This window comes from Thermobia domestica, chromosome 7 (assembly GCF_964235325.1).
Source record: "Thermobia domestica chromosome 7, izTheDome1.hap1.1, whole genome shotgun sequence".
Taxonomy (NCBI): Eukaryota; Metazoa; Arthropoda; class Insecta; order Zygentoma; family Lepismatidae; genus Thermobia; species Thermobia domestica.
In genome coordinates, this window is record NC_137460.1 from 252,645,973 (window position 1) to 252,659,004 (window position 13,032).

General features: G+C 36.2%; 1 protein-coding gene across 1 annotated transcript in view; it reads left to right on the forward strand.

The window, feature by feature from the left end:
* The window catches only part of LOC145690820 (uncharacterized), a 35,410-nt gene extending 24,037 nt beyond the window's left edge, over positions 1–11,373 (forward strand). The window contains exon 2 of the mRNA XM_081766127.1: positions 2,993–11,373. Coding sequence (XP_081622253.1) covers positions 2,993–4,757 — 1,765 coding nt within the window. The 3' untranslated portion in view covers positions 4,758–11,373. The remainder of the gene's footprint in view (positions 1–2,992) is intronic.
* Positions 11,374–13,032: the final 1,659 nt, after the last annotated feature.

The following is a 13,032-nucleotide window of genomic DNA, read 5'->3' on the forward strand; positions in this document are numbered from 1 at the left end:
CTGAGATACAGCTGCTAGCTTCACTGTAAAATTTAATTTCACTCAGTTCACCCATTTCCTTACCTAATAAAAGATTAGCTGGATGTCAAGTTTGTGTACTCAGATGTAATATGCAGATTGTTCATATTTTCCCTCTTGAATGTTGTATTTCCCAAAACACTGATGCACACAACAGCCTCTTCAAAGTAAAACACTACAGTGCCCGAGAATTAACCTGGCAGTGACGTGGACACCGCTGTTACTTAAATGCCATCCCACTGGTTAAAGCAGACGCTTCGTTCAATTCAACGTCCAATCCCAGGAAAGAGAAAATGCGCGAACACAAATTCGAACTTAAAAGCAAGCTGCGTTCTCTACAACAGGAAAGCGAAGGGAAATGAACCGAATATGGAAGAGTCGTTTCTAACAAATATACTTGTCATCTTTTTATAACGATAACTGTAGTTCGAGGAGACATAAATTCTACATTTTTTGCTTTTTTATTTATATAACTTTCATGAAGAATATGGTTATTTTGTATTTGAATTTCATATTATAAGTATGTGGAAAATAATTTTAGACGATAGGCATGTATGCTTTATTCTGTTCTAACAACATCAGATTTCAACATGCTACATACTTTCATTTTGTTGAAGATAGACACAAACATGGTGTGGACGAAATGGGAAGGAAAGTCCAACGTTTATTTTAAAGAAACCCCCATGGTCGCGGAAACAGAGTTTTCTAGGGGTTAGTGAATAGCTTCGAAGAGTATAACATTTACCGATAGGACACAAGAACACCACTTCCACGAAATATATACACACACACAAACAAACAAACCAAAAAACAAAAGCGAAATGAAGTGAACTGACAAGCGCTTCTTTTCTTTGTATAGGGCTATACAGTGCGCGGTGACTTGTGAGAGTTGTCAATCCTTTGTTTGGTTTTCGTTCTCGAAATCTTGTGTATAAAAATGGGTGATAGTACCATAAAGAAGGACAAGCCGTTGCATAGTGATGCTAGAGACATTAATGTTAAAGTTTACAACTTTTCTTCAGCAAACAATAATAAATCTGACAGTCTTCGTAAAATGTCCCGAGCAGCATGTGTCAGTGAGAGATCCGTGTGGCGAATTGTGAAAGGGAAGGAGAAAAGTCTAAATACTGGACAACCTGTCATAACACCCGGTAAAGCAAGACCAAATATACAAAAAAGACAAACAAATGTATATAGATTCTAGACCCTGCCTAGTCCGGCCGGCTGAAGTTAGGGTGAGCGCGATACAACCATATTATAGTTCATTTGCAAGCCTACCGTGAAAATTTTAGGGGGGCAGCAGAAATTTAGGGGTCGGCCCCCAAGAACCCCTGGATACGGGCCAGGGAAGGCTGTTGAAAACTCGCGTAAATGGGAATAATTTTACTGGGAAAAGGACTGTCTTATGGACAGAGAGGTTGACAATTCAATTATGAGTGTTGGAAGCGATTCAGGACCGGATGATTTTTAACAGATAGTGATCGGGAAGACGGACCTGGAACTTATAGCGACTATTTATTCCCCGGGTGCTCACCAATCATAGACTAAAATTAAGAGTAAAATATTTCTACGTTTATTGTTATAATTTCTTGTGTACACTTTAAAATATTCAAATCCTCCCAGTTTCCTACCAACATTATTTTAAATTGCAGTATGAAGCGTTCAGTGTGCCATCTAAGCATTATTTGTGAACAGTATAAGTTGGTAGGCTTGCAACTGAGAGCGCTGACGTCACTGCCAAGATAGTTCTCGCCGACTATAGTGTGCAACTGTCCTATTTCTAACGATTAAGTCTCGTCAGATTATAATTTTTGACATACAAATTTTATCCTTTTTCCGCCTTTATGATACCCATTTCAATTAATTTAGCTTGTTAAAATGGCACTTAATTGTAGACACTCAACATATTAAAAAAATATTTAAAACACTTTAGCTTCCTGTCTCTTATAATCTGATAGATAACATATTTCTTCCATTCTTCGGTATTCAGATTTTAGCATTTATCTTCACACGCCCCTTTTTACTTTTAACAATAATGACGAAAGTGTTTCACATTCGTAATAATATTCCAGGAACATTGTTTAGAAAAATTCCTCTAACATTTAGATTACAAACCCAATAGAGAACTTTGATCTCTCCGAATGGCATTACACCAAGTTATGAGAAATTTAAATTCTATGTTTTGACCACAAACCTACAGGCATTAGTAATAATCTAAGGGTGACGAAGGTGCAAATGCTTGTCAACAAACCCTTAACGTGAAATTCAGGAGTCATGGTATGTATTTCGAAACAATAGATAAAGATTACAAGAAGCTGAAACTCTCGGCTTCTCAAATGTATTTATTTCGTAATTGGGCTTAAATATGTATCAGATGTAACCACGTAGCTATATATCAATAGACGCAAAATTGTAGTGCCTATTAAAATTTACTTTGTCAAAGTTTCAGACTATAACAGAAACACCGATAGAGGTTTTATACTGATTGAAATTCCTTTTTTTTTTTTTTTTTTGGAAAAATTTTAAACTTGTTATACTTTTCTTTGTTTCTTTGTCGTCATAGCAATAGTTTTTGTAGCTGCAATTGCCACAAGTTCTCGCGATTGTGAAATTTTCTGACACAAAAATTGAGGATGTAAATATTTTTAGTAAAAACGGATCTCTATTTTTACTTTTAATAATAAAATGTTTATTCATCATAGCACAAAATAGGTATCTTTCTAGTTAGTTACTTGAGTTAACTCTGAAATCGTATATACAAATAATTGTACAAAATGACATATTAAAAGCAAAGTACGTGCTCTTATTTTTAGAATAGAGACATATGGAATCACCTCGATAGTTGTCGGTTACATGTTCCTACGAAATTTCAGCTTGAAGGAACAGAAATATGAAACTCAAAGAATTTCATTTCTTTGTTATTACTTATAATTTACCTTCATTTATACTTCCTTGTTTATTAAATTTTTTACAGGCGCTATAACGAATTTCCTCTTCATACAGAAGCGAATTCTTTCATTGCGTTAAGAGAAACCCCTTCTTACTCCAATGAGAAATCTCCAAAGCATTCTGGTAATGGATTTAATCGATCACCTTTGTCAAGACATATGCTAACCCATAAAAGGGAAAATCATTTCACATACCGAAAGAGTGTTAAACGCTTTAGTCAAAGATCACCATTGTCAATCGAAAAGTTAATACATACAGGTGAGGAATCCCACATATGCGAAGAGTGTGGAAAGTTATTTAGCGTACATTCAAGATTTGTTACGCACATGTTAACCCACACAAAAGCAAAACGTCTCAAATGTGAAGAGTGTGGTCGGTCATTTCATCAACGTTCAAGTTTGGCAAGACACATGTTAGTCCATGCAGGAAATAAACCTCATACATGCGGAGAGTGTGGAAAAGCATTTAATCGGCGTTCTCGATTGGATACTCACATCTTAATCCATACAGGAGATACAACTTACACGTGCGAACAGTGTGTTAAGTCATTTACTCATCGTTCAACATTGGTTAGACACATGTTAATCCATACTGGAGGAGAGCCTCACACATGCGATAAGTGTGGGAAGGGATTTAGTCGACGCTCAAATATGGCTAGACACATGGTAATCCACACAGGGGAAAAAATTCACACATGCCAAGAGTGTGGAACTGGTTTTAGTCGACGTTCAAATTTGGCTGCACACATGTTAATCCATACAGGAGATAAACCTCACACATGCCAAGAGTGTGGGAAGGGATTTAGTCGACGTTCAAATTTGGCTACACACATGTTAATCCATTCAGGAGAAAAATCTCACACATGTCAACAGTGTGGAAGGGGCTTTAAAAATAAATCTCATTTGGCTAGACACGTGTTAATCCATACAAAAACTAAACCTCATACATGCGAAGTGTGTGGAACTGGTTTTACTCGTCGTTCATATTTAGCTACACACATGTTAATCCATACAGGACAAAAGCCTCACAGGTGTCAAGTGTGTGGAAAGGGATTTCATCAATGTTCTGTTTTGGCTACACACATGTTAATCCATACAGGGGAAAAACCTCACACTTGTGAGCAGTGTGGAAAGGGATTTATTCGACGTTCAAATTTGGCTACACACATGTTAATCCATTCAGGAGATAAACCTCACACATGCGAAGAGTGTGGGAAGGGATTTAGTCGACGTTCAAATTTGGCTGCACACATGTTAATCCATGCAGGAGATAAACCTCACACATGCAAAGAGTGTGGCAAGGGATTTAGTCGACGCTCAAATTTGGCTTCACACATGTTAGTCCATTCTGGAGAAAAATCTCACACATGCGAAGAGTGTGGGACTGGTTTTAGTCGACGTTCAAATTTGGCTACTCACATGTTAATCCATACAGGACAAAAGCCTTACAGGTGTCAAGTGTGCGGAAAGGGATTTCATCAACGTTCTAGTTTGGCTACACACGTGTTAATTCATACAGGAGAAAAACCTCACACATGCGAAGAGTGTGGTAAGGAATTTAGTCGACGTTCAACTTTGGCTATACACATGTTAATCCATTCAGGGAAAAAGTCTCTAACATGTCAAGAGTGTGGAAAGGGATATAATCAGCGGTCTCATTTGGCTAGACACATGTTAGTTCATACAGGAGCTAAATATCACACATGCAAAGACTATGGGAAGGTATTTAGTCGACGTTCAACTTTGGCAACACACTTAGTAATCCATACAGGAGATAAATCCCAGATATGAGGGGAGTGTGGAAAGGGATTTAGTTAACGTTAAATTTGGCTACACAATGTTAATCCATACAAGAGAAATGCCTTATACGTACCAAGAAAGTCGAAGGACTTTTAGCCATCGTTCTATCCTTCGAAAAGCAAGTTAATACATGCATTTAGAAGAACACATTTGCCAAGAGTGTGGAAAAGGGTTTAGAATATGTTCATATTTGAGTCAACATGCATCAATCCACAAAGGAGAAAAGGATCACACATGACAACAGTGTGGCGTAGGATGTAGTGTGCGCTCAACGAAGGATATACGCTGCATAGAAGTCACTCCCCACAGGATCAAAACGAAATCTAAGCCACGAGTGTGGCAAGGCATTTAATCAACGTTCAAATTTAGTTAAACACGTGCTAATCCACACAGAAGAAAAATCTCATACATGTCAAGACTCTAAAGCATTTCACCAACCTTCAAGTATCGCTAGACACGTTAATCCATAGAGCAGATAAATCTCGCACATTTAAAGAGTGTGGTCGATATGTAGTGAACATTTACCTTTAGGTACACATATGTTAATCCTCAAAGTGTAAGACCTCACACATAACAGCAGTATGGAAAAGGATATAATCAACGTTCTCATTTGGCTCGACACATAGTAATCCATACAGGAAATAAACGTCACACACGAGAAAAGTGCGGGAAGATATGTATCGAGGTTCAACTTTGACTACACATAGGATATACATACAGCTACAGGTAAAACCCACATTTGCAAAGAGTGTGGAAAGGGATTTGTAAATCTTAAAGTTAGCTTCGCACATGTTACTCCACACAGGCGAGACATCTCACGTATGCCCAGAGGTATTTAGTATTTACTAGAAAAGTACTGGACGTTCAGCCAGAAAAACGAAAAATGTTGACTAACAAAGATGAGAAAATCAACGTTTGTGCTGAGTGTGGAAAATTGTTTAATGTAAATTCATACTTGGAACACACATGTTATTCCCCACAGCGGGAATTGCTCACAAGCTCTAAGGATGTCTTAAGCAGTTTTGCGTACCCTCAAACTTTACTCTCAATTGTTAATCTACACTGGATGAAATTCTCACCTATGCCAACAGTGTGGAAAGGAATTTAGTGTATTGTCAAGTTTTTTGAAGACATGTTAGAGCACACTGAGCAAAATCCTCACGTATACGACGAGTGTAAAAAGGAATTTGGTTTAATTTCACGTTTCGCTACACATATGTCAATCCATGCGAGAGAAAAGACTTACACGTACCAAGAATGCGGAATAGGAATTAGTCAAAGTTCACACCTTACAAAACACATGTTAACATTGATGGATAATTCCCAGCAAGATATTTTTTTGGGAAGATTCTCAAAAATTGGAATTTTCCGTGAATTTATGTACACCTCCGAAATTAATTGCACGTCTGATATTTTCTCCTTAATATTGTAAGTTTGGAAATAAAGCGCTCTGTGCTAGGTGAAAGAAAGGAACGAAAAAGAAACGACTTCTGAAAAGAATTTGCTGTTTTAAAATCTCTGTTTCTACTTTACTTGAAATAGTGATACTTCTAGTTTGAACAGTACCTTAGGATTAATGCAGCAAAATCTTTTCTCTTTTAAAAAGAAATCACATACTTCTCAAAGAAAAACAAAGATCATCATAAAACAAGGAGAGATAAGGTATGGTATTTTATCATTGCAACTGAAGGAGCATTCTCTAGTTGTTCCGATAGCCATGCGTGTCAAGTAGTCTATTTTTTTTGTTGCAAAATGTGGAACCTGGTTCGAATCCCACTCGATCCCTTTAATATATATTTTTCTTTAATTTTCAGTTATTCTACCCGCACACTTTTATAGTATATATATTACAGTGAGGTACAGCTTTCTATTCTAAAGTCTTCTCTGTATACCTCAAATACGACTTCTCCTTAGAGCAAATCACCTCTTGCATCGATCCGTAAGATTTTCGTGAACCTGTAAATAAATATGGAATTCTAGTGTCCAGAATATCACCATCAGATCTAATACTTCCTTCGTCACTACCAGAACGCAGCTTTTACTATTATTATTATTACTATACGCTTCTTAGGCGTGGAAGACCCGTGCTTGGTTCGCGATGGAAGCTAATGTGGTTTGGGGCCTATGTTAAGCTGTAGGATCACTCCTCACATAGCCTCGCTGCTCAAAGGGACGCTAAACTCAACATCAAATATATATGTATTATACGCGCCTTCCGTGTGAGAAACCCGGGTTCGATTCCCGGCGGAGCTCATGTAGTTCGGGGCCCACATTAAGCTCTAGCCTTAATTCTTATATAGCCTCACTAATGAAAAGGGTGCTAAACTCAAAATCTATTATAATTATATGTATCTTTGTTGTGGGAGACCAGGGTTCCATTCCCGGCCGGAGTTGATATCGTTCGGGGCCTACGTTAGGTTGTAGCTTTGCTCTCATTTAGTTTCACTGCTGGAAATTGCGATAAAATCAAAATCTATAATTATTATTATTATAAGCAAGAAACAGAAAGAAAAAAACGTTTTAGGGTACTAAATTTGATGAAATCTTTTATTTCTTCCCAGTATGGACATTATTTTTGTCTTGGTGTACCAGAATCGTTTTAAATAGGTATTCACGAACATCCCACATTTTTTCACTTAAAAGTCTTAATAGCTCTCAATAGTATCACGCCTCGCAAGAGTCAATTGCATCGCACAAGAATGCACTTAGGTACATAACACCTTCGGCATCACCTTACTCCGAACATTCCCACTTAGTATTTTACGAAAGGAGATGAGATGTGTTCTCTACTTTCAAATCGGTTTTCTTTCAGGTAAAAAAATTGAGAATGTAAGCCATACATTGAATTATATTTTTTAAAACCTGGTTGTATCCGCTCTTTAAAGATAAACGATGTGCTCAAAAATGAGATCTCTTATACATTTTCGTATAGAAAAGCTGGTCTGAAGAGAAATGAAAGTGAATTGAGTCCATAGGTGGACACTATTTAGTATATCTTACATCCTGCGCAGGGCGATGTTTCAACTTCGAGAGGGAAACCTACACCTAGAAAAACTACTCAAGTATCTGCAAACTGTGTTCAGCATTCAGATTTTGGAACCTGCCTCGTCAATATTTTCCTCGTGATCTGCCACATTTGTATCTTCAAGATTTCGTTAAGGTATGTTGTAACTTCTAATACAAAATGGTTATAATTTCTATAGTACACCAAAAGTTTTGATTTTGCAATACTGTCATGGGTAACATCAATGTTTTCTTGGACAGCATTATCGAAGGTGCAGTGCAGCGAAGTTAATTAAAAATATCTTTAACCTTCTAGAAATGTGCAACTCAAATTTTCACAGTAGGGTTGGAAGTTGCAAGGTTCATCAAGAATTGACACATATCTAGTGGATTATTGGGGTGGTATTTTTATAGTAGAGGTACCCAGTAAAACTCGATAACCAGCGCAGGGATATCGCACCACAGAGCCGGTTAGGTGTCGATGAGCTATACACTGTTTTCGACACGACTCAACTGAAACATCCTCTCGATTCGGCTCGGTTGAAGTCCGCCACATCTCAGTAGACTTGATATATGAGCGGTCTTTCTGAACTCGGCTCTATAGTGAACAAGTCGCGAGCCGACGACCAATTTAAATCAATTGCACAATTAGAGTCGCCACGTTTCATTCAGCGCATTCAAATGGACCGAGATTCGTCGCTACAGATTACATCGGTAGTTGCTTTTACGGAAATGACTGATTTCCGGCTTACTGAGTCTTCCTGTATCTGATCTCTTCTTAAAAATATCCTTGGTTCGGCTGTGAAGAGGATTGCTACTAAACGAAGTATTTGAAAAGTCAGGTGTAAATTTCCTACTCGATAAATTTCTTGAATAAGTATCTTTAAGAATTAAAGGAGTTACGAAGTCTTCAGTAGCTTTTATCAATTCAGGTGAGTAGGGCCATGTTTTTTATTGGATATTTGAAAAACAAACACTAAAAAGAACGATGTTTTTTATTATTGAAAATAAAACTTTACAGGTGTTCTTTACAACACCATGTTTCGCATCCATACACCACCGTAGGATTTTCATTGGAGAAAAGACATTCAAGTGACAATTAGCTCACATTTTTACTGTTCATGCACTTTTCTGTTCTGTTGGAAATATCAGTAAAAGTTTAATGAATATCAATTTGGACAAAAACGACACGCTGATGTTCTCTCATGCTTCACAGTGTAAGCGTGCATATTCATGAATTTTCTAAAAGGTAGTCGAAATTTTTGAATATATATAGGGTAATTTTGAATGGGCCTAATGTAGGGTCATTAAAGCAAAATGATGGCATATGAATATAATTTGACAGAAACGTGAAACATCTTGTCTAGAGTTCAATATGATGGGAGAGTTATTTTTATAATGTATTGAGTTACTTTGTCATCAACTTTTCCTTATATACAGTATATGATACAAGTTACACTAGGTGATAGTTGTTATTTATAGAACTCATAGTCGGTTCCGAACTAGCGCCTTATTTGTAGCGAAGCTACAATAGCTAGCTGCAAATTCTGTAACTCTAAATGTAGCGGCGCTACAAGACAAAACCTCTGTTTTGTAGCTGTAGCTGAATTACATAATTAAAATTTTTAGCGTATTTTTTTAAAGCTAAAAATAAATGTTTTCGAGGGCGAAAAAATACTTTGTAACTCCAACATTTCCTCACAATTTTTAGTAAACGTTTATATGATGATAGGGACAATATATGATTGTTTTCTGATTTCTATCTCCAATAATTTTGCAACAATATTAGAAGAAAATTTTCTGAAATAAACTGCGTACTGACGATCGGTCAAAAGGATAGTAATAACTCTTAAAATAGACCTACATGCCATTCTAGCAGCGAAAGCATATACCTTTTGGACGGAGGGGTTATATATATGTATGTATTTACTTATAAAAGAGCAGACAAAATGCATACTTTACTTTGAAATGGGAATTGACAGACAAAGCTTTTATGTAATATTTAACCAAACTTTTAAGTTCAGTTACGCATGTAGATGACATGACATGTATTGATGCCAAGTAAACTGCATCTGTGACAAGAGGTTTAGTAGCGAATAAGTTTCTGAAAAAAAAACTAGCTAATAGTTGTAGCGAGATACAATTTTTATCTTGTAGTTGTAGTATAGCTACTTTTAAAAGGTAGCTTTACTACCCGTAGGCCCCGAACCACATGAACTCCCACCATGAATCGAACCCGGGTCTTCCATACCAACGGCGCGTATAATAATAATATATTTGGTTTTGACATTAACGCCCATTTCAGAAGCGAGGCTATATGAGAACTGAATCTACAGCTTAACGTAAGCCCGGAATCACAAGAGCTCTCACCGGGAGTCGATACGGGGTCTCCCACGCTAAGGAAGCTTATAATATTAATAACAATAATAAAATAATAATAATAATAATATGAACTGCGTTCTGGTAGTGATGAAGCAGGTATTAGACCTGATAGTGATCATCTGGACACTAGAACTCCGGATTTATTTTGAGGTTTATCAAAATCTTACGGATCGATATAAGTAATTTGCACTAAGCAGGAATCACAATGAGGTATATAGAAAAGGTTTTGCACCTGTGTACCTTCTTATTTTTTGATAAATAAGAAAGTTCTCCATCACCTCCTTGTTAAACATATATTATAAAAGTATACTTCAAAAATAAATGAGAAATTACAAAATGAAAAAGAGCATCGAGTGGGACTCGAACCAGATTTGAAAGTACTAAATCCGCACAGAAAGCAAGAACATGGGTATCGAAACAACAATGAAGTTCATTCCAATTCATAAATAGAAAACGAATTTTTTAACAACTCGCCCTCCCTTTTCTAACGAATATTGTGGTCGAAAAGCGTTTGTATTTTACTATCAACAAAGTTTTCTGCATTTACCAAGTACTATGATGTTCTAAATGAATCATACATTAAATTATAAAAAGGAAACTGAGTATTTCACGAGTTATATTGGAAAGTCTCGTTATTTTTTCTTTTCACATTCCTTGTCACTACACCGGCTGCGATATTGCCAAACCTACAATTCTAATACTTAAAAAAATTCCGGCATGCAATTATATTTTTTAGAAGTCTACAATCAAAAAGAAAATAGCAATCTATTACCATATCTTCCTTTGAAAGTTAAATTCGTTTTTATATCACTGTATATTATTATTGCTGTCCCCAGAGCAGTCTAAAATGTATATTCTGTTCGATTTTATGTTATTTTATTATATTTAGAGAGTATGAAAAATGGATATTTATTTAGAATATGTCCTATGAGAATAAATATGTTTCGAAATGGTGTAGTCTTGTTTTTCCGTAACATTTAAATTTTTGTCAACAGACTTTAATTCTACATTACATCTATTGATTTCAAATTCTACTTGTACTGTGTACTTTGCAAAATTCTCTTAGCATAAACGTTTCGCCATACCTAATTCAATTTGTAATTTTTCCTCAAAGTCAGAACGTAAATTCTTTCTCTCTCTCGTGACTGTCTTATTAATGGAAGTTAACATGGAAGAAAACTAGATATCAACATCTCAAACCGTAACCGAACTATATGGAATTATATTATTGATGACGTCTTAAATATAGAGATTCTCATAGATTTGACTTTTGCGTTTCTGCTAGAAGAAGGAGAACTTTCACAAAACTAATATATATGTACATTAATAGAGAAACTGATGGACGTTCCGTAGTAAAATATGATGGAACCCTTCTGGTAGGGGAAAACCCCACTATAGTTTCTACAAAAATTTTACTTCCTTTTTCAATTTCACTCAGGCACATTAACCAATACACTTAGCTGTATCGAACGCTCAAATCTGGATGTCAACATCTAGAAATGTAGTCGACCCATAAGAAATTATATTTTTGATGACGTTGTAAGTATAGAGATTGTTATGGATATGGACTATTGGGTTTCTGCTAGAAGGAGGAGAAATTTCACAAAACTAATATATGTACCTTAATAGACAATCTAATGGACGTTCTGTAGTAAAATATGATTGTACCTCTCAAGGTTAAGTAAGAACTCCGCTATAGTTTCTAAAAAAAAAAAAAAAGTTACTTACTTTCTCAATTTCATTCAAGCAGCTTAGACAACATAAACAGCTGTGTCGAATGTTGAAAACGACATGTGAATACTTTAAAACACAACCGAGCTATAAGGAGTTATATTTTTGATGACGTCTTAAATATACAGATTATCTATATTACTTTTTGGTTTCAGCCAGAAGGAGAAGAAATTTCACAAAACTAGTATGTGTACTGTAATAGACCGTCTCATTTACGTTCTGTAGTAAAATATGCTGGTACCCTTCTGGGTTAAGTCAGAACTGCACTATATTCATATTCGTTTTATTTCGTCTTTATGATCATACATATTGCACGAATTCGTGCGTATGAATAAGACTCGTCAAGGTACAAAAATACATATACATACGAATTAATTACAATACTACGCTACGACTACTATATGAAAAAACACAAAAAATAGACCTTTTAAAATGAAATGAAATCTGTAAGTTTAACGTCCCACGGTTATGCCGGTGAGGCTAAAGGAGACGGTGATAATGAGAAATGAGTGAAATGGTGGAATGAAGAAAGTGGGAGGAAACGGGAGAACCCCGAGAAAACCCACGAGCACGGTGTTTGTCCACCACAAAGTCCACACGGCGCGAGCTGGGATTGAACCAGGGACCCCAAGCACCGGAGGTGAACGCTCTACCACTGAGCCACCGCGCCCCCAATAGACCTTTTAAATACTACCAATAATCAAATTCATTTACACACGTAGGAATTCATTCATGAAATAAAAGCAGTGCTGTAATAGGTAGGTTTTCAATAATCGCTTAAATTCTCCTCTTTGTTCTGTCTTTCGAAGATATAGAGGCAGTTTATTATATAGTATGGTACCCATATACACTGCATTTTTTTCGTATAATTTAGTGCTATGCTGTTTTCTGGGGATTTTATCCTTACGCCTGGCATCGTATTTATGGTTTGCTGGTGCGTTAAATACCTCAATGTTGGTCTTCAACAAACAGTAACATACGAAATACGTATAGCGAGGGTAAAGGCAATATTTCAAGTTACTTAAATATCGGTCTACATGAGTCGTTTAGTTCGGTCCCAGAAAGTTCTTAAAACAATTTTTTTAATAACGAACAACATATTACTATTGGAAGTTTTTCCAGATTATACCATATGAAAGTAAAAACTGAA